The sequence below is a fragment of the Mus musculus genome, chromosome 11 (assembly GCF_000001635.26).
Source record: "Mus musculus strain C57BL/6J chromosome 11, GRCm38.p6 C57BL/6J".
Classification (NCBI taxonomy): Eukaryota; Metazoa; Chordata; class Mammalia; order Rodentia; family Muridae; genus Mus; species Mus musculus.
Genome location: NC_000077.6, coordinates 87,652,042 through 87,670,258, shown reverse-complemented (window position 1 = coordinate 87,670,258; position 18,217 = coordinate 87,652,042). Strand labels below are relative to the sequence as shown.

Genomic DNA, 18,217 nt, shown 5'->3' with positions numbered 1-18,217 from the left:
ATCCCAGCACTTGGGAGGCAGAGACAGGCGGATTTCTGAGTTCAAGGCCAGCCTGGTCTACAGAGTGAGTTCCAGGACAGCCAGGGCTACACAGAGAAACCCTGTCTCGAAAAACCAAAAAAAAAAAAAAAAAAAAAAAAAAAAAAAAAAAGAGTTGAAACACAACTCATTTATTATTAGTGAAAAATATCTATGAGTTTGTTTGAACTTAAACTTTTTCATTTCTATATGAAATTCAGAATGCACGCACATCTACTTTATATAGATAATTACAAAGGACACATCTTTTTGTTGATTTTATTTTGCTTTGTTTCTTTGTTAAATAGGAACAAATGGCCCAGACTGGCCCTGACTCCACTGTGGAGTCCAGGTTTGCTTCTAATTCATAATTCTACTGCCTTTAGTTCCTGAGTTCTGGAATAATAGGCCTGTGCCATCATACTCTGCAAGAGATTCCCTTTTGACCTGAAAAGCACTGTTAACAATATCTTGCAGCAGCTTGGGCTGGAGAGATGTCTCAGCAGTTAAGAGCACTGGCTGCTCTTCCAGAAGACCTGGGTTCAATTCCCAGTACCCACATGGCAGTTCACAACTGTCTATAATTCTGGTTTCAGGGGATCCAATGCCATTTTCTGGACTCTTCAGGTTCCAGGTATACAAGAGGTACACACACATGCAGGCAAGAAACCCATATGCACAAATAAAAAGTTTTAAAAAATATTCTGCAGCTTCTCCTTTCCTTCAGATACTAGATTCATAACAAAAAAACAGATCTAGAAAGCCTCAGCGGACTTAGTATCTGATAGTGCATTTCTGAATACATTCCAAAGCCAATTATTAATTATATTTTCTGTATCTTCATTAGCATAAATAACTGAGAGTTGACTGTATCTTGAATATTTACTCTGTAGTTCTTTTAAAGGTTGGCAGCAAAGCAAAAATATCATAAAATCTACTCTGACATCTGCATCTAAGGAACTCACTTAAGCAATGTCAATTAAATGAATGTTATTTTAAAATGTATACTTTGAGTTCCTGGGTTAGTAGTCACCACATTTTAAAACTGTACCAGAGATCCTGGATAAACATTCTGATTTACTCATTTCTGCAATGAAACTCAATATGAGAAAAAATAGAAATTCAGCCATTATTAGAGGGGGTAGAATACTGTGTGTCCAGGATGAGCCTCTGAGTGATGCTCTGGCGCTTTCTCCACCGTGCCATAGACAGGACTTCAGAGCTAGAGAAGCACGGCTCTACAGTCCAAGCTGCAGCTGTACCAATGCTCACTAATACTAGTTATTTATTACCTTAGAGACATTAAGTCCTCTGTTTCCTTCTCTGTAACATGTGAGAAATAAATGTATATAGAATACTGCTGCTCATAAAGCTATCATGATATTTCAATGAGCTAATACATGTAAAATGTGCAGTATCTGTTTGGTGGCTATCATATTTAAGTCCCTCAATGTCATAGACACCTGCCGAGATAAAAGCTATTTTGTTCCAATGGAACAGCCACTTGGGGTTAGTTAATTCTTTAGGTCTACAGCTTGCAACAGAAGATTGTCTAACCCTGGCCAAGACCTTCAGTTAAAAGTTTCAGGTGCTCAATACAAATAAAGTGAAAATTCAGAGAGCGTAATGTGTGTGCTGATGTGTGGTGGATTGGAGGCAAAGGGTTTGTCTAGGAGGTGCTTTCTCCCTATCACTGCAGCTAGCTTCACACTGTGAAACTAGCCCCGCTCCCACTGTAGTCTGCCACCTCCAGGTAGTGCATTCTAATCTTGGTCATAACTTTATCCTGGAGTCTAAGAAAATCCAGGACAACCAGCTGAGCAGGAAGAATGTGATAGCCAAGGAGTTGGTGACCTCTCTTGTGCTAAGATCCTTGTGTTCTTTTGCTTGGAGAAAACTTGGAGTCCTTCTAACGAATACTTAAGAGAGAATGACTACAATTGTGTATAGATGCAACACCAATAAAATCACTAGATAGTAATAATAGAAACAAACACTAATTAAATATAAGCAAGACAGAAAACTGGGCATCAGACAGTGCTCAGTTCTAGGATATGTTTCATCAGCAGTGGTGGAACCAGGAAATGAAGAATATGTTCAAATAAAAATATATATAAGTTGTAATCACTACCATGTAAGAATAATCTTTGTAAGTCACCACCAAGTATTAGGAGGTCTCCAGAGTCTCTTTGGCCTGTCCTTTCTGGGTTGTCTGTTTTCTTTGATGATTAGTTTAAAAACCCAACAGATCAGAATAGCAGTGGTAAGTTATTCTAAGTGTACAAACAGAGTGGAAGACAAGAGGGGCGGGGCAGAAGGAACTAGAGACAAGGAAGAAAGAAAGGCTTGGCAAATGGAGGGGGAACCTGAGAGTTGGCCGTTTCAAAGAGGATGGCAAACATGTAGCAAGATTAGGAAGATACAGTAACTCATAGAAAAAACTTAGGGGCAAAGCAGAAATATAATTGTGCAGGGCTAAGATGGGAAATTCTGAGGAAAAGAAGACTTGGGAAGTAGAAGGCTATAGTAGCAAAGACAGCTCCTCTTCAGTTTCTTCCAGTGCACAGCAAACACACACACACCACACACACACACACACACACACACACACACACACACACACACACACACAGAGGAACACAAACACGAACCTGTACACAGAGAGGCAGAGATAGACAGACAGAGAGAGCAAAGAAACAAGCCTAGATATTACTGCTAACAAGGAGAAATCTAAACATAGAAAGTGAGGATTAAGAATCTAGACAAAAATTCCTCACTGCTCAGCTTTCCAATGCTTGAATATGAAAACTAGAATCAAAAAAAAAAAAAAGAAAAGAAAAGAAAGAAAGAAAGAAAAGAAAAAAGACAATTAGAATCACCAGAAAAAGTTGAGAAAAAGAAATTAATTTGAAAGGCAGTTACATGCTCTACTTCCTTATTAAACAAAAGGGGGATGTCACATTGTCACAAAATGGCTACAATGTCAGGGGATGATGGCAACATTGTCACAGGATGGTTACATTGTCACAGTCGGGCCCCCTTCTTCTAAGGAAAATTAAGTGTGTGGTACAAATGAAATCCAATTAATTTGGTTTTCATGAAAGTGGATGAATCCTGAATTAATTTGGGACAGTGTAAAGAAATGTCTAATGTTCAGAGTGATAAGGTTATTCTTTTTACAACCACTGTTTTATATAAACTTTCCCATGTACAGTACAGTACTACAGTTTTATAAAACCCAACTGATTCTTTAGAGACAACTAATCTTAATAAGAATTAATTCATAAACAGGATACAAGGAATTATTCATTTGTGGTATGGAACAATGCAGCTATCTACCAAGATAGCTAAACTTGCAGACATAGAGACAGAAGCAGAACTTCAAGTGGAAGGCTGGGTTAGGCAATCTCACGAGTAAACGGACTTCAGTGTGGTCTGATGAAGAGCAAACGGCGTGGATTCGAGACACACAAACCAACTTCACTCTTTGAAAAAGTGGATCAAATAATGAAGAAAGATATATATTTTACAAGGTTTATTTAAAAAGGTTGTCTTCAAGAGTGATTAAGAAAATTTAGTTAGCTGCTGTGGATTAAAAATTGATTGGCAGGTCCCTTCCTTTATGAAAATACAGGCGTTTTTAGGGAAGAGTTTTACCATAAGAGAAGCCAGCCAATGTGAACTGAAAGAGGACGCTGGACCACAGGGCAGGTCCCTGAGTTCCTGAACAAGCGTTCATGGGGGCCGAGTGAAGCACAGGGCTTACTTAGCGTGACTCCTCGGACTGCACAGATTGCTTACTGGCAAAACTCTGCTAAAATTCACAAGGCAGGCACCTCAGGCTTCAGGCTATTAGGGATACAAGAGGCCACCCCTCCATTACCAATGAGTTACTATTCCAGCTTTAAGTCCTCCTAACTCCAGCCTAGAGCCAACTTAGACAGTAAATAGCCTCTCATATAGATCAAATCTCACGGCAATTTTGCAGTCTGTCTTTCCAACCAGCAGAACTTTCTGTCTAAATTCTTTATCCTCTTTATTTATCGCAGTTTCGAAATACCAGCAAAGAACTGAAATGCAGAACCACTAAACCATATAGAAAAGTGTCTTTGTTTTTTTTTGGAGATATGGTCTCTTTATGTCTCCTTGGGTGTCCTGAAAGTTGTTGTATAGGCCAGGGTGGCCTTAGGCTCAAAGAGATCCATCTGCCTCTGCCTCCTGGGTGCTGAGATTAAAGGCATGGGGCACAACGCCTAGTTAAAATATTCATTTTTGAGAATTAATTAATTTATTTATTTCAAGTTCTTACCTTCTTTCTATAAATATCAAAAAGTTCTAATTCATATAACCATGAACTAAAATTCATATTCCATATATATCACAAAATGAAAATCTGAATTTGGCTGCTAAGGCTGATCATATTTAAACCTACCTCCAATAACTACAGCAAGAAGTGTTATTTTACCAAATAAGCAAGCAACATCTTTTAACGAAGTAAGACAGTAGATTGCCCATTAAAAAACAAAACAAAACAAACAAAAACAAAACAAAACAAATCCACAGCTCACCAAGTTCTGTCTTCCCCACAGGAACGAGCAATTGGCCTTAAGGAAGACTATGGCCCTCATGAGTTAATAAATTCAACATATACGAAAAGGTAGATTGTGAATAAGTTACAGCCTGAAACCTAAGAAATTGTGTCAGGAAAAACTCTGTGAGTCAAAAAAAAAAAAAAGTCAAATAAACTTTTATAGTTTTGAACTGTACATTTAAAAACTGGACCAGAAGGAGCAAGGCCTGGTGCAGACGCTGGGTCCATTTTGTGACCTAGTCCTCTCCATTTGGGGATTAGCAACAGGGAGCCACACGTGGTAGGAAGCCAGCCATAGCATTCAAGCTTGACCGAATTTTAAAAGTGACACAGTAATCAAATATGCTTCGGGGGCAGTCTAGAATTTCAGGGTGCCTCGATCATTAAAATTAACACTTACAATTTAACAGGATCTAAGCTATGTTCCTCAAGTCAATTAAATAAATACTTGTATTTTCATCTATCAAAATAGTGTTCCAAATATATTTGTAAAGAAAAGTTTTATTATGTATAATCCAAGAGATAATGCAACATAAGTTAAAATAAGCAAATTGCCTTCTAAAATACAGAATATATATATATACATACATATGTATATATATATTCAAATATAAAATAAGAATATGCCTTACACTACCAATAAAGCAATGTCTTCACAAAACGTGAATAAATGCAACACTAAGCAATGGAAGCCCTTGCATGGGTTTTTGCTTTGCCAAACTAAAAGAAGACCGGCATCTTTCAAGCAGACAGAAGGTAAAACAGAACCGCATTCTACTTGCCTGCATTAGCTTCCCTTCTGCTGGAGTCACTTCTGCAACACCAGCAAACACGCCTTCCAAAGTGAGGTTCAGTTTTCCTGTGGGGTCCATTTTCAAGGGGATCACTCTGATAACAGCTTTCTGTTCTGCTGATCTTTCGGACTCCACTGCCGCCGCCAGCACCCGTCCTGTGTGTCCGAAGCCTGCGTGCAGGGTTGCCATCAGCAGCCAGGGCCAGAGGACAGCCAGCTGCAGCTGGTGGCCACCACTCATGCTACCAGCTGCATCAATGCTCTTCGGCCATGCATACCGCTTCTACTACCAGCTCATCCCAAAGGCAGGTCCTCAATGCAGAAAACGAATGGGGAGAAGTGCTAGCCCTCCGTTTCAGAGAGCCAAGTCAGATTCTGGTCCTTCCTTTTTCTAACGTAGATTCCCAAGCACAGGGGGTATTCCTGATTGGGAGCAGAAGATGGCCTTTTCAGCCCACCTCTGGGGCAGGTATGTCCTTTTCTCCCATCGTCACTGCGAATACAGAAATGCCACCTCTTCTCTTTGGAATTTCCAAATGTGCTTTAGATACAAACATGGATTGGTATTATGTCAGATCACTTGCTGCTGGTCTTCCATATGTATCAGATTCCTGAGGCACTAAACCCGAGGCCGATGAAGAAAACAAGGTCAGTAAACGGCTAAAGCAGCGCATCGGAGGTGAGGGAGGAACTTCAGCTCAGAACACGAAGACATGCTGCCCTTTTTAAGCCAGAAAAAAATGTCAACCATAAATGGCTAAAGTCCATGAGGAGGTTTTCTTTTGAATAGGGGAAGAGTGGGAACTAATCAGGCCCCACCTGGAGGGATGTCTAATGATGCTGAAGCATATACTCTTAATTAAAATGTCCATGCTAAATTGTGTTTCAGCATAGTCCAGAGTTCTAGGCCTACTGAATTTATATACTTTTAAAGAACTACAATATATTATTTTGTGTGTGTGTGTTCCACCAAAAGTGCCTGTAAAATTAGGCACAAATTCATATATCTTTGACATACGACACAATTAATCTGAGTATCAAAATCTCTTCCAACTTCCCTTTTGAGATACTTGAAAAGTTTAGCTTTGCAATTATTTTCCCAGCTAAAATTCATATTTCTGTTTCCACTTTCCTTTCTCGTTTAGGGATCCCAGAGTTTATTCTCCAGTCTGAGAATGCCAAGCGCTTTGACTTTCCTCAGAATGCTGTGGAAACACATCCAGACTTTACAATCTGTAATCTTCTAGATTCAGGAGAAAAACAAAGGACTATTCCTAAGTTTTCAAATTCCTTGAGGGGGCGGAGAATAAAAGATAGGGGGGTAGAGAGGCTCTAAGTTGAGCGCCCTGAAAAAAATCAGGCTGAGGAGACCTGGGTTATTTCTATGTTCCTAGGAAACTTTGGACTCTTTATAAACATCAGATTTTTAAAATGCGCACCCTTAAGTAACTATAAATACACTTCACCCACAAAGTATGCTGCCTTTTGAAGTCATTTAAAAATCCTATAAAGTCTTCAGAGTAAGTGCTGAAAAGCCAAGCGTCTGAACGCAAACCTGTTCTATAGATTCTTTACTTTCGCTGAGACAGAGGGAGGGAGAAAACACGAAAGAATTTCAAAAGAAATCTGCAAACCTGTTGCGCTGTCGGGCCCACTGGAGTCCACGGCACGGGGATGAAACAAATTCAATTGTGCATTTATAAATCCTGCTTTAAAAAAAGACCTGAGCTGCTTAACCCAGTACGGCTCCGGCTTCCACCTTCTCACTCTGCAATCAGACCAAGTGCTCGCACTACAGGTAGGTGCTGAGAAATTCCGAAGCCCGAAAAAGTAATCCACGCAGATCAGGCAAAAACTTATTCCAAGACGAGAGCTACTGTCCTCCTCAAGAACTCTGGAAATGCTTAAAGATGAGCCAAAATCATCTCTAAAATCTAACAAAAGTCTTCTCCCTCCGCCTCTGTACGGAATATCTTGGAAGAGATGAGAAACGAAGCAGCAAATAGAACAGTCACTACCCAAATCACAGAATATCCCAGAGGGAGAAGACGGTATCCCTGAATCATGGACGGACTTGGAAGTTCAGGAGGAGGCAGGGTTGAAGTGCTTCCTTTCAAGAAAGACAATTCTGGATCAGCTCCCTACAGCAGGAAACCTGTGGTTTGTAATTGGTGTACCAGCTCTGACTTCTTCCCCTGGGACTGCAATCACGCTCTCTACCTGCTGACAAAGTGAGGGTGGAGCCGCTACACGCAAGCCGGCCCCTCCTCCTCTTGGTGCACGCACTCACTAATTTAACCAAAAGTCTTCTCTCGGTCTCTTTCTGTCTCTTGCTCTTTTACTCCCCCTAGTGAGCGACAGCCCAACTGCATGCAGTTCAATCAGTCCTTACCTTTCCCCACAGGAGATAAATCAGGGCCACCCAAATGTGTCTATTCTGTAAGCACTAGCACACTGACGGCGGTATGAGGAACGGAACAGAAAACAAAGACATCCAAAAGACAAAAGAACGGCGCAAAGTCTTGCAGTTACAAATTCAAATAGATCTCTATTCTTCCCATGTTTTAGTGTCTACAAATGGCACAAAGCCAGAATTGAGAGATCTTATACTGAGTACTTGTTGCTTATGTCTGCCACTGTGAATAAAGACTTCTGCATAGCTTTTCTTCAGTTCTTACTACGTTCAGTAGTTCTGCCTAAACTGCACCTGGATGGATCTCTCGAATCAGGTTGCTGTCAGAAGTCTGGAATCTGTTATTTCTCTCTTACTCTTTGGGTCAAACCTATTCTTCCAGTGTAAGACTCTAAGTTAGTCTGCATATAGAAGCTAAGCATTAAACCTATGCTTGGAGCTGGAGCAGTGGCTCAGTGGTTAAGAGCACTGGCTGCCTGTTCATCCAGAGGGCTGAAGTCTAGTTTTCAACATTTACATGGTGGCTCACAACCATCTACAACTCCATTTCCAGTGAATTCAACACCCTTGTCTGGCCTCCACAGGCACTGCAGACAAAACACCCATACACACAAGATGAATCTTTTCTTAAAAGTTAAATATGTCTAATAAAAACAGTATAGGTAAAGAGATTAAATTTAGCTAATTACTACCTTCATGCAATATAGTTCTTTGTAAATCTTCATATTTGAATACTGTAATATTTAAATTTTCAAATTATATTTGACATTTCTTTTTAAAATTGTATTTGATATGTATGGATGTTTTGTCTGCATGTATGTTTGTATACCATGTGTGTGAGAAGCCAGAAGAGGGTGTAAGGCTCTGTGGAGCTGCAGTTACAGATGTTTTAAGTCACGTGTGAATGCTGAGACTCAAACTCTGGAAGAGCAGTCAGTGACCTTAACCTGTGCCATCCCTCCAGCCCCATGGTCAGCATTCCATGGTTGAACTAGTAGAATTTTTCAAAATTCTATTCATAAACAACAATGTGGACATTCAACTCTGTTGAAATGTATACATTTTAAATGATTATGAAGAAGTTCTGTGTTTTAATTTAATATATAGATGAACCTGTTTGGGCATGTGTAAAAATGTGGATAATTAGCCAAGCATAGTGGCTCACAACTGTAATATTAGTAGTCACAAAACTGAATGAGAAGGACTGTTGTTAATTGGAGGCCTGTAGAGTGAGTTCCAAGTCAGTCAGTTATATCAGGACCCCCTGTCAAAAAAATGCCCTGTGGATAATTGCAATGGTAGGCTTGCTGTAAGGATTAAGTAATATAGTATCTCAGAAAGCATTAAGTTGCCCACTGATATTTTTCTATATAGGTTTTAGATGGTCTCAGAGTTTTATAGTTAATAACTAACCTGGGAGAGAGAAATTCTAATTTTTTTCTTCAAAAAGGGGGTAGGTGTCTTGTTTTTAGCCCAGGCTAGCCAAAAACTTCTGAAACTCCTGCTTAAACTTTCTAGGTGGGATTACAAGCATAGTCTATAGTGTTTAGCTCTGAAGTAAATTTGTTTGAATTTTTAAATGTATAATTCTCTGTGTGTGTGTATGAGAGAGAGAGAGAGAGAGCAAGAAGAGGAGAAGAAAGAGAGAGGTGGAGTGTGATGGGGGGTACGGGTGTGAAGATCAAAGGACAACTTTGTGCAGTTGGTTCTCTCCCTCCACCTTTACAGGAGTTCTGGGGTCCAATTCAGAGGTCATCAAGACTGCATGGGGCTTTACCTGCTGAGCTGTCTCACTAGCACAAATGTTTTGCTCTTAACCATGGCAATAGAGTGACATATCAAAATAATGAAAACTACATGTAATTATAGAACACTAGTACAAGTTAAATATCTTCAGGGTAAAGAGAAACAACAAAATAACTTCTAAGTAGACCGCACCTTTTCCTTCTTGAAACTCACAGAGTAATCAACTAATAGTTAATATACATATTTAGTTGAAAACTAAAAATATAAACTTATAAACTTGGTTGTTCTCTCTCACGGAAATTCTGAAATCTAGAAATGATGAAATAAATCTTTCATGAACTTGGGATCAAGCCAAACAACCCTGTACTTTAGTGCACTAATACATAGTTCACTTACATTACCAAAATAACAAGGTAGATTATTATTCAAATTAGGTCTGATATGCCATGGCCTCTTCCTGAAAATGCTGTAGATAGCACTGTGTTCTTTGTGGTGCCCATGGCATCTAAATGCAGGGCCTGTGCATGTGGGGCCAGTGCTCTGGGTCTCAGTGGCGTCCTCAGCCCCAGCCTCATCCTGCGCATCCGACAGAGCATCCTTAGCAATCACTTTCCTGTCTGGATTGACTAAAGTTACTGAAGACGGCTCATCCTTTTCTAAAACCCAGGACTCTATGAAGTATATATAAGAACTGTCCTTGTTCTTTAAAACATTTAATTTTTAATCGTTATTTAAAAGGAACATTTTTAAAGGTCTGGACAACTGTTTTGTTGAGGCAGTGTCTTGGTCTCACAGATCCCAGGCTGGCCTCTAACTCTTTATGTAGCCAAGCATAACCTTGATGCAGACTGTGTATAGTGCCACACACCTGAAATGCAGAACTCCAGATACAGAGGCAGGAGGATCACTGCAAGTTTAAGGCTAGCCTGGTCTATATAGCAAGACCTTGTCTCAACAAGGAGACAGGTACAGTGTTTACCTAGCACACATGCCAGGCTCTGAGTTCATCTCCAGCACTGTAGAAGAGAGAAAGAGAGAGAAATCAGATTCTTTGAAAAACAGAATGCATTGAGTTTTTGAACTTTACCCAGCTGCTTATAATGACTAAATTTTCTATTGGCAACCAATACAACAGTAAAACAACCAAGACAAGAGTCTAGTTGGAACATTCATTTTATTGTTGACTGACTGAAACTGATCGGTGCTTAAGGTGCTGAAACGCGAATGTGCTAGACAGGAACTCAAGTGTGTGTCAGGCCCTGCTGGCTTGTTCACATGCACATTCCACTTGACTGCTTGCTATTTGCACAAGTCACTGACGATGGCTTTAGGAGATGGGCTCCAGGCAGTGAGCAGAGCAGGAGATCCAGCTCCTCTATCTGGTATGCTCGTCTGTAAAAACGTTTGGAGAGCAGATCAAGGCATCTCATCGATCAAGCCTGAAGACCACTGAAACCATGTCTGTGCCAAGGCTCTGCCTGACACACGTTCCTCTAAAGGTATTACCTCTTTCCATAGCCACAAGGCTAAGAAAGGCATCTCGAGGGGAAGAACTATCACCTACACAGCTTACCAGCTCTTCAATGTGACAGAGAAAAGGCAAAGGTCCTTCATTAGAAGCCGGTCTCCTTTTCACATATTTTGCCAAGACATTTGGCACAGATAGATGTAGACGTCTCAATCGTCTGGGTATCTTTCAAGCCTCCCTAGTAAAGATGATTAGGTGCCCAGGAAGGAGCACAAATAGTCTAATTAGATGGTCAGAGAGTCATTTTTCAAAACCTAGTTTCAAAATTAAACTGAGTCGCTGTGGACTAATCCAGAGCTCACCCTCCAGAGCAGCTCGACCTCTGCGACACTTCTGGGTCTAATGCCATTGGGAAGGCCCAGCGCAAAGCAGGAAGTGAGCTGTGAACCTGCAATGGCTGGTACAGTGGCAATGCCACTGAAGCGCTGCTTGCTTCATTAGCTTTAAATCCACAGACCTTTCCTTTTATTTCTGCAGCGCTTATTAGGAAACTGGGTGTGTGTGTGGGGGTGGGGGGGTATTCAGCAAGAAAGTTCTAGTCCTGAAAATCCATTAAATTACAAAAGTTCTTGCTGTCACTGGGTGGACATGGATTGGCTACAAAAACTGGACATCTAAAATCTCCTCCTTCTCCTTAAAAACAGCCCCACAATTCGACTACTCAAGTGCACAGTCCAACAGAGGGATAAGAAAATTGGTGATAGTCTACTCCACTGTCCAAAAGTCTCTCAGAAGCTTAAGCCATTTAATATTTCAAATATAGGTTTGTTTCAAATTACAGCATAGCTTCCAGTAAATGATACCAAGCAATTTCCCCCCAGATTTGCACACAATACCCCTTATAGATGAGAATCTATACTAGCTGAATGTAAAAATCTAAAATAAGAAAACAGTGTTAACCTCTCAGTGCTTTTGTCTACATATTGTACATTTACCCTTCAAACATAAAATTACACATGCGTCCTTTAATCCTTCCACTCTGCAATGTTAATACAAACACAAAGCTTTAAAACTTTTACATCTATCAGCATTTATAAATATAATTAAACAAATTAAATATTTTTCTTTAGAAGACATTTATGTAAGTGATATTAACAAAACTTTCTTACTATTTATGATAATTTATCATTCAAATTAAAGAAAGACATGAAAATGGGAAAAAACACTCCCATGAATATTAAAGACTCAGAGGCTGTTAGTGTGATGGATGGGCCAAGTCCGGATGCCTTGCTCTTCAAACAGGACGTGGGTTCAGAATCAAGAGCCCGTTCTTGGTTACTCACTTAGAAAACGAGCGTTTTCCAGCGTCCTCCCGGGGCCCTGACCCGCTTGGACTTGTGCTATTGGTGACCTCTTGTGTCTTGGTTTATCATACCCTCTTCCTTAAAGGGTCACACTGTGACTCCAGACAGGCGACACTGTGCTGACTACAGTTCAAGATGGCATCACGACTCAGCACACACACTGCTCCAGTACCATCAACACAGTAGTTTTTAGATGCTTCTTGAAGGCCAGGACTTTTCATTTGAAAGGAATCTGGGCAGCATAAAAAAAATTAAAAAAAAAAAAAAAAGGCCGCTAGCTGTTTAGCAGTTTGCCAAGGTAAGCGATCTGGACTGAACAGTTGGAGTGAATATCAAACTCCCAATTTCCAATTTAACAAAATCTCAATTAACAAAAACAAAAAAGATGCTTTTTTTTTTCCTTAACAGAACTGAAAAACTCCCAACAGTGTGTCATGTGCAGCGCCTGTCCCCTCCAGCTGTGGCTAGCGCACGATGTCACGGCTGTCACCCAGCTTCTCATTCTTTTAACTCCTCCTCCTTTGGGAAGTGTTCCTGCTTGCAGGCCACGTCCACCAGCAGATGAAGATCTAGGAAGAAAGGATGGTTTACTCACTCTCAGCCCCTCAGGCTACAGACGTCAACAGACATGCCTTCAGACAAGAAGAACAAGTCGTCTATAAATAATCATAAATTAGGTTTTTTCACCAGACTCCCAATTTTAGGACATTTTTTCACTCTTTAAAGCACACCCAGGAGCTAGGTATGAATCCAAGCAGATCAACAAAGTTTAAAGTATTGCCTTTTACTATCTATTTAAAGGGGATAGCCAGATGTGATAGCACATGCCTGTAATCTTAGCTGTTGGGAGGTGGAGGGAGGAGGGGTGGGAGTTCAAAGCCAGTCTTAGCTACTTAGAGAGGCTTACGTAGCTGAGGCTACATTTAGATCCTGTCTCAAACTAAACAAACAAAAACTTAAAAGAAAATGTGTAAAAAGGAAGTAAAATATACAAACAAAATCACACACACACACACACACACACACACCCCGATTCAGCATATCCTCATAGGGATCAAGAGGCAAAGCAGTTTATCAAGAGTGAAAAGTAGTCAAAATTGTCAGTGCAAGTACAAGCTTGGGACTTTTTTTTCAACAGTGATAATTGCAGAACACTTATGTAACGTATGAACATTTTAAAGTAGATAAATACATCATTATAAGTCATCTATTAAACCCTGACAAGAAAGTAGGTAACGGTGAGGTGGAGTGGCTAAGTTATTATATGGCAAGTAAGAAAAGCCAGTGGTTTCCACCTTGCTACACACTGGAATCATCTGGCAATCTTCAAAACGCCAGTGCCTGGGGCTCCCTCCTCCAGACACTCTTGTTTAATTGGTACGGAGTGCAACCTAAGCTTCAGGATTTTTGAAAACTGACCAAAAGATGTAGGAGTAACAATTATGATCATTTTCTAAACTCCTCAGCTCCACATCAAGATGAGAACAAGGCATATGGTAATGGATACTATTAAAATAAGAGTTTGAGATATGGCTGGGGTGGTGGCACAGGCTGTAATCTTAGAACCTGAGAGGCAGAGGCAAGAGACTGACACAAGGCAAGCTTAATTTATATAGAGTATTCTAGGCTAGCCAGGGCTACACAATCCTGACTCAACACACACACAAAGAGACAGACAGAGTGATTTTGAGATATGAAAAGATCTATTTATAACCCTATTTTGAAAATAAACTAGTATGGTAGTTTGAAAAAAATGGCCCCCAAAAGACTCACTGGGAGTGGCACTGTTAGGGGGTATGGCCTTGCTGGAGAAGGTGTGGCATAGTTGGAAAAAAGGTGTCTCAGTCTCTTCCTGCGGCCTTGGGGTCTGGGTATAGAGCTCTCAACTATCTTCCTAGCACCATATCTGCCTGCATGGCACTATGTATGCTTCCTACCCTGATAATAACAGACTAAACCACCCCCAATTGAATGTTGCCCTTTATAAGAGTTTCATTGAGGAGCTAGAGAAAGTACCCAAGGAGCTAAAGGGATCTGCAACCCTATAGGTGGAACAACATTATGAACTAACCAGTACCCCGGAGCTCTTGACTCTAGCTGCATATGTATCAAAAGATGGCCTAGTCGGCCATCACTGCAAAGAGAGGCCCGTTGGACACGCAAACTTTATATGCCCCAGTACAGGGGAACGCCAGGGCCAAAAAGGGGGAGTGGGTGGGTAGGGGAGTGGGGGTGAGTGGCTATGGGGGACTTTTGGTATAGCATTGGAAATGTAAATGAGCTAAATACCTAATAAAAAATGGAAAAAAAAAGAGTTTCATTGAACCCTTACTGAGACAATTAGGAAATCTTAGTAATGACAAAAGGAGAGACTACTGGAGGAATCTTGTGGAAAGACAGACTGAGCGGCAACAATTTTTTAGTAACTGAGCTTTAAAATAAGATGAAAATTGGAGCCAGGCATGGTTGTGTACACCTTTGATCACAAAACCTGGGAGGCAGAGGCAGAGGCAGGTGGATCTTTGAGTTCAAAGCTATCCTGGTCTACACAGTGAGCTTCAGGACAGCCAGAACTACACATAGAAACCTTGTCTCAAAAACAAAAATAAAAACAAAAAACAAACAAACAAACAAAAAAACAACCCAAAAGTGTGTGTGTGTGTAATTTGATACATGGCTTCTAGCAGTAAGCATTTAAACAATGATTTTACTAAAAGGGTGAGCCTTTTGTATCAACCCAATCAAGAAGAGCGTATATATAATAACACAACGCACAGACTATAGACTAGCCTGGTGCTTTAAGAGCTTTTATATTTTATATTATGACTTCACTCAGAAACGAAAAGATAAGTATTAGAGAATCAGTGGCAGGCAGGACACTGATTTAAGGGACGAGGACACTGCCCTCACTTGTTTGGCAAGCACCCTCCCTTTATGTGAACCATCATCCAATCCCTACAAAATGGGAAGTTTTTTTTTTGTGTGTGGTTGCTTGCTTGCTTTTCTGAAACAGGGTCTTACACAATCTCCAGGGCTACCTTAAACTCACGGCAATATGTATGCCTTTGCCTCCCAAGTTCTGAAAGTACGGCTGTGAACTAGCACGCCCAACTTGGGAAGTCTTTAGGAATGAACTGAACTTTGATCTTAAACATTCAGTGTTCAGTAATTGTAAAATTATACATCTTATCAGGACATACACAAACAAAAAGTGTAATTTTGATGCTTAATCAATATGAAGCCTTTTATCAAAAAAAAAAAAAAACCCAAACCAAAGCTCAAAATATAAGAAACTGCCCTTATTTACATGTAGCAACAAAAATTTTAAATATTTTTTAAAACTTTAAAAATTATTTTATTTTTATTTCATCTATATGGGTGTTTTGCTTGCATGTATGTCTGTATACCACATGGTACCCACAGAGTTCTGAAGGGGGTATTGGATGCCCTGCCCTGTTGGTTGTAAATGTATGTATATATATGTAGGTACTGGGAATTAAACCCAGGTTTTCTCTCCTCTCTTTCTCTCTCTCTCTCGCTCTCTCTCTCTCTCTCTCTCTCTCTCTCTCTCTCTCTCTCTCTTTAAGATTTATTTATATGTAAGTACACTGTAGCTGTCTTCAGACACACCAGAGGAGGATGTCAGATCTCATTACGGGTGGTTGTGAGCCACCATGTGGTTGCTGGGATTTGAACTCAGGACCTTCAGAAGAGCAGTCAGTATTCTTAAACACTGAGCCATTTCTCCAGCCCCAACTCAGGTTATCCTATGAGCAGCCAATGCTCTTAACCACTGGGCCCATCTCTGTAGCCCCCAAATTTTAAAATAATTTCATTACAGAAGGACACTGAGAAGTTCTAGGAGATAGCATGACCCTATTGAGTGGGATATTAAGAACCATAAATATATTCTGTTTTAGAATTTGAGACCACATTGTCTTTTGAAGTGTCCTCATTAAACTCTCACATTTTAACCATAAACAGTATTGTGTAAGAGTTGGGAACTTACTCGTAGGAAATATTCTTAGTGGTTACTGAATATAAGTAAGATTGTAGGACTTCTACGCTTGGTCCTTACTACTAATACTTTAACTGTGGAACATACTACAGTAAAAATGTACTCATCTAACAGAACTAAACTGAGTCTTACTGACCCCACCCCCCAAACCCTAGTGAGGGTCTTGGTATTTACTGAGTGCTTTTCTGAACATAAGTAGCTAGGGCTGTGCAAAAGACAGAAGCTGTCAGGCATGGTGATGCTCGCCTGTTAGGCTGCTGCTCAGAAGGCTGAGGCAGAACAGCCTTAAGTTTGAGGCCTACCTAAACTACATAGTGAATTTGAAGACAGCCCAAATATACACCCCACCCCACCCCACCCCACCCCACCTTACCCCCATCCCCCTGTGTGGCCAGGTAGTAGTGTAGGTCTCTAATCCCAGCACTCAGGAGGCAGGGGCAGGTGGATCTCTTGAGGCCAGTCTGGACTATAGAAGTAGTTCTAGAATAACCAAAGCTACATAAAGAAACCCTGTCTTGAAAAAATAAAAACAAAAACAAGGAAAAAAAAAAAAGAGGGGGCTAGAGAGATGGCTCAGCAGATAAGAACACTGCCTGCTCCTCCGAAGGTCCTGAGTTCAAATCCCAGCAACCACATGGTGGCTCACAACGACCTGTAATGATATCTGAAGCCTTCTTCTGGTGCATCTGAAGACAGCTACAGTGTACTTATTTATAATAAATAAATCTTTGGGCCGGAGCGAGCAGGGACCGAACGAGCAGAGGTCCTAAAATTCAATTCCCAACAACCACATGAAGGCTCACAACCATCTGCACAGCTACAGTGTACTCACATACATAAAATAAATCTTTAAAAAGAAAAGAAAAAAAGAAAGAGAAAGAGAAAAAGAGGAAGCAGAAGAGAGAAGAAAGGCGGTGGCAGTGGTGAGATGGCTCAGGGTGTAAAGGTGAAAGTTCACAAGTATTAAGCTTAGATGTGACAAACCACACACAAAAGAACCCTTGTTATGTGACTGCATTTACACAAACTATTCTGATTAGGCAAATTCATAAGGGCCAAAGACAGATTAGTAGAGAAGAAAAAGGCAGAGACGTTAAAAACAAAACAAAAACCCCAGACAAAAAAATAAAAACCTTCTTAATAAACACTGTGTTTTTCCTCTGAGAGTGATGGAAATGGTTTGGAACTGGACAGATGCAGAGGTCAGGCATCACTGTGACTAGTTATAAGCCACTGAAGCCACTGAACTGTTTGCTTTAGCTGGTTCATTTGCTATTTTGAAACTTTAAAAGGCAACTTTTCCTATTAAGTTGAAACTACTCCAGCCCCCTACTCCCAAAAAGAGAAAAGCAGGAAATAACTGGAAAATACAAAATTCCCACCTAACCCTATCTCAGGATTCAATGACACAGAAATAAGATGTGTTTGTATCAGTGTGCTAAGCCTCAATAAGGTGTGGACCCTGGAGCTAGAGTTGGAGGTGGCTGTGAGCTATCAGACTTAGGTGCTGACACCAAATTCAGGTCCTCTGCAAACGCAGCCACGCTCCTAGCTGCTGAGCCATCTCTCTAGGCCTCTTGCTTTATTTTGAAGCAAGGGTTTATGTAGCCCAGGCTGGCCTTAAGCTTACTAATAGCCAATAGTCTTGCACTTCTGATCTCACTTCTAGTGAGATCTACAGCTAGGTGTACACCTGGTTTTTCTTCCCTTTCTTCTATTTTTCTTTTCTCCTTTTTCCTTAATGGTAGGAGGGCTCCACCCTAGCACAAAACACATACGTTCTTATTTCCAACACAGAAAACTGGT

The 18,217-nt window shown here is 40.5% G+C and overlaps 2 protein-coding genes across 3 annotated transcripts in view; both read right to left on the bottom strand.

Moving 5' to 3' along the window:
• Positions 1-7,172, bottom strand: part of Rnf43 (ring finger protein 43) — a 72,453-nt gene extending 65,281 nt beyond the window's left edge. Inside the window, exons 1-2 of the mRNA NM_172448.4 lie at positions 7,037-7,172; positions 5,392-6,123 (exon numbers count right to left, since the gene is read on the bottom strand). Coding sequence (NP_766036.2) covers positions 5,392-5,643 — 252 coding nt within the window. The 5' untranslated portion in view covers positions 5,644-6,123; positions 7,037-7,172. The remainder of the gene's footprint in view (positions 1-5,391; positions 6,124-7,036) is intronic.
• Positions 7,173-10,383: 3,211 nt separating this feature from the next.
• Hsf5 (heat shock transcription factor family member 5) overlaps positions 10,384-18,217 on the bottom strand; it is a 43,477-nt gene continuing 35,643 nt past the window's right edge. Inside the window, exons 6-7 of one of the 2 annotated variants that reach the window (XR_879708.3) lie at positions 12,373-12,962; positions 10,384-10,577 (exon numbers count right to left, since the gene is read on the bottom strand). Coding sequence is in view for 1 of the 2 variants with exons in the window: in NM_001045527.1 (NP_001038992.1) it covers positions 12,892-12,962 (71 nt within the window). In the remaining variant the exon portion in view is untranslated. Of the gene's footprint in view, positions 10,578-10,716; positions 12,963-18,217 lie in introns of those variants that run through there. The other variant, NM_001045527.1, reaches the window with a different exon arrangement.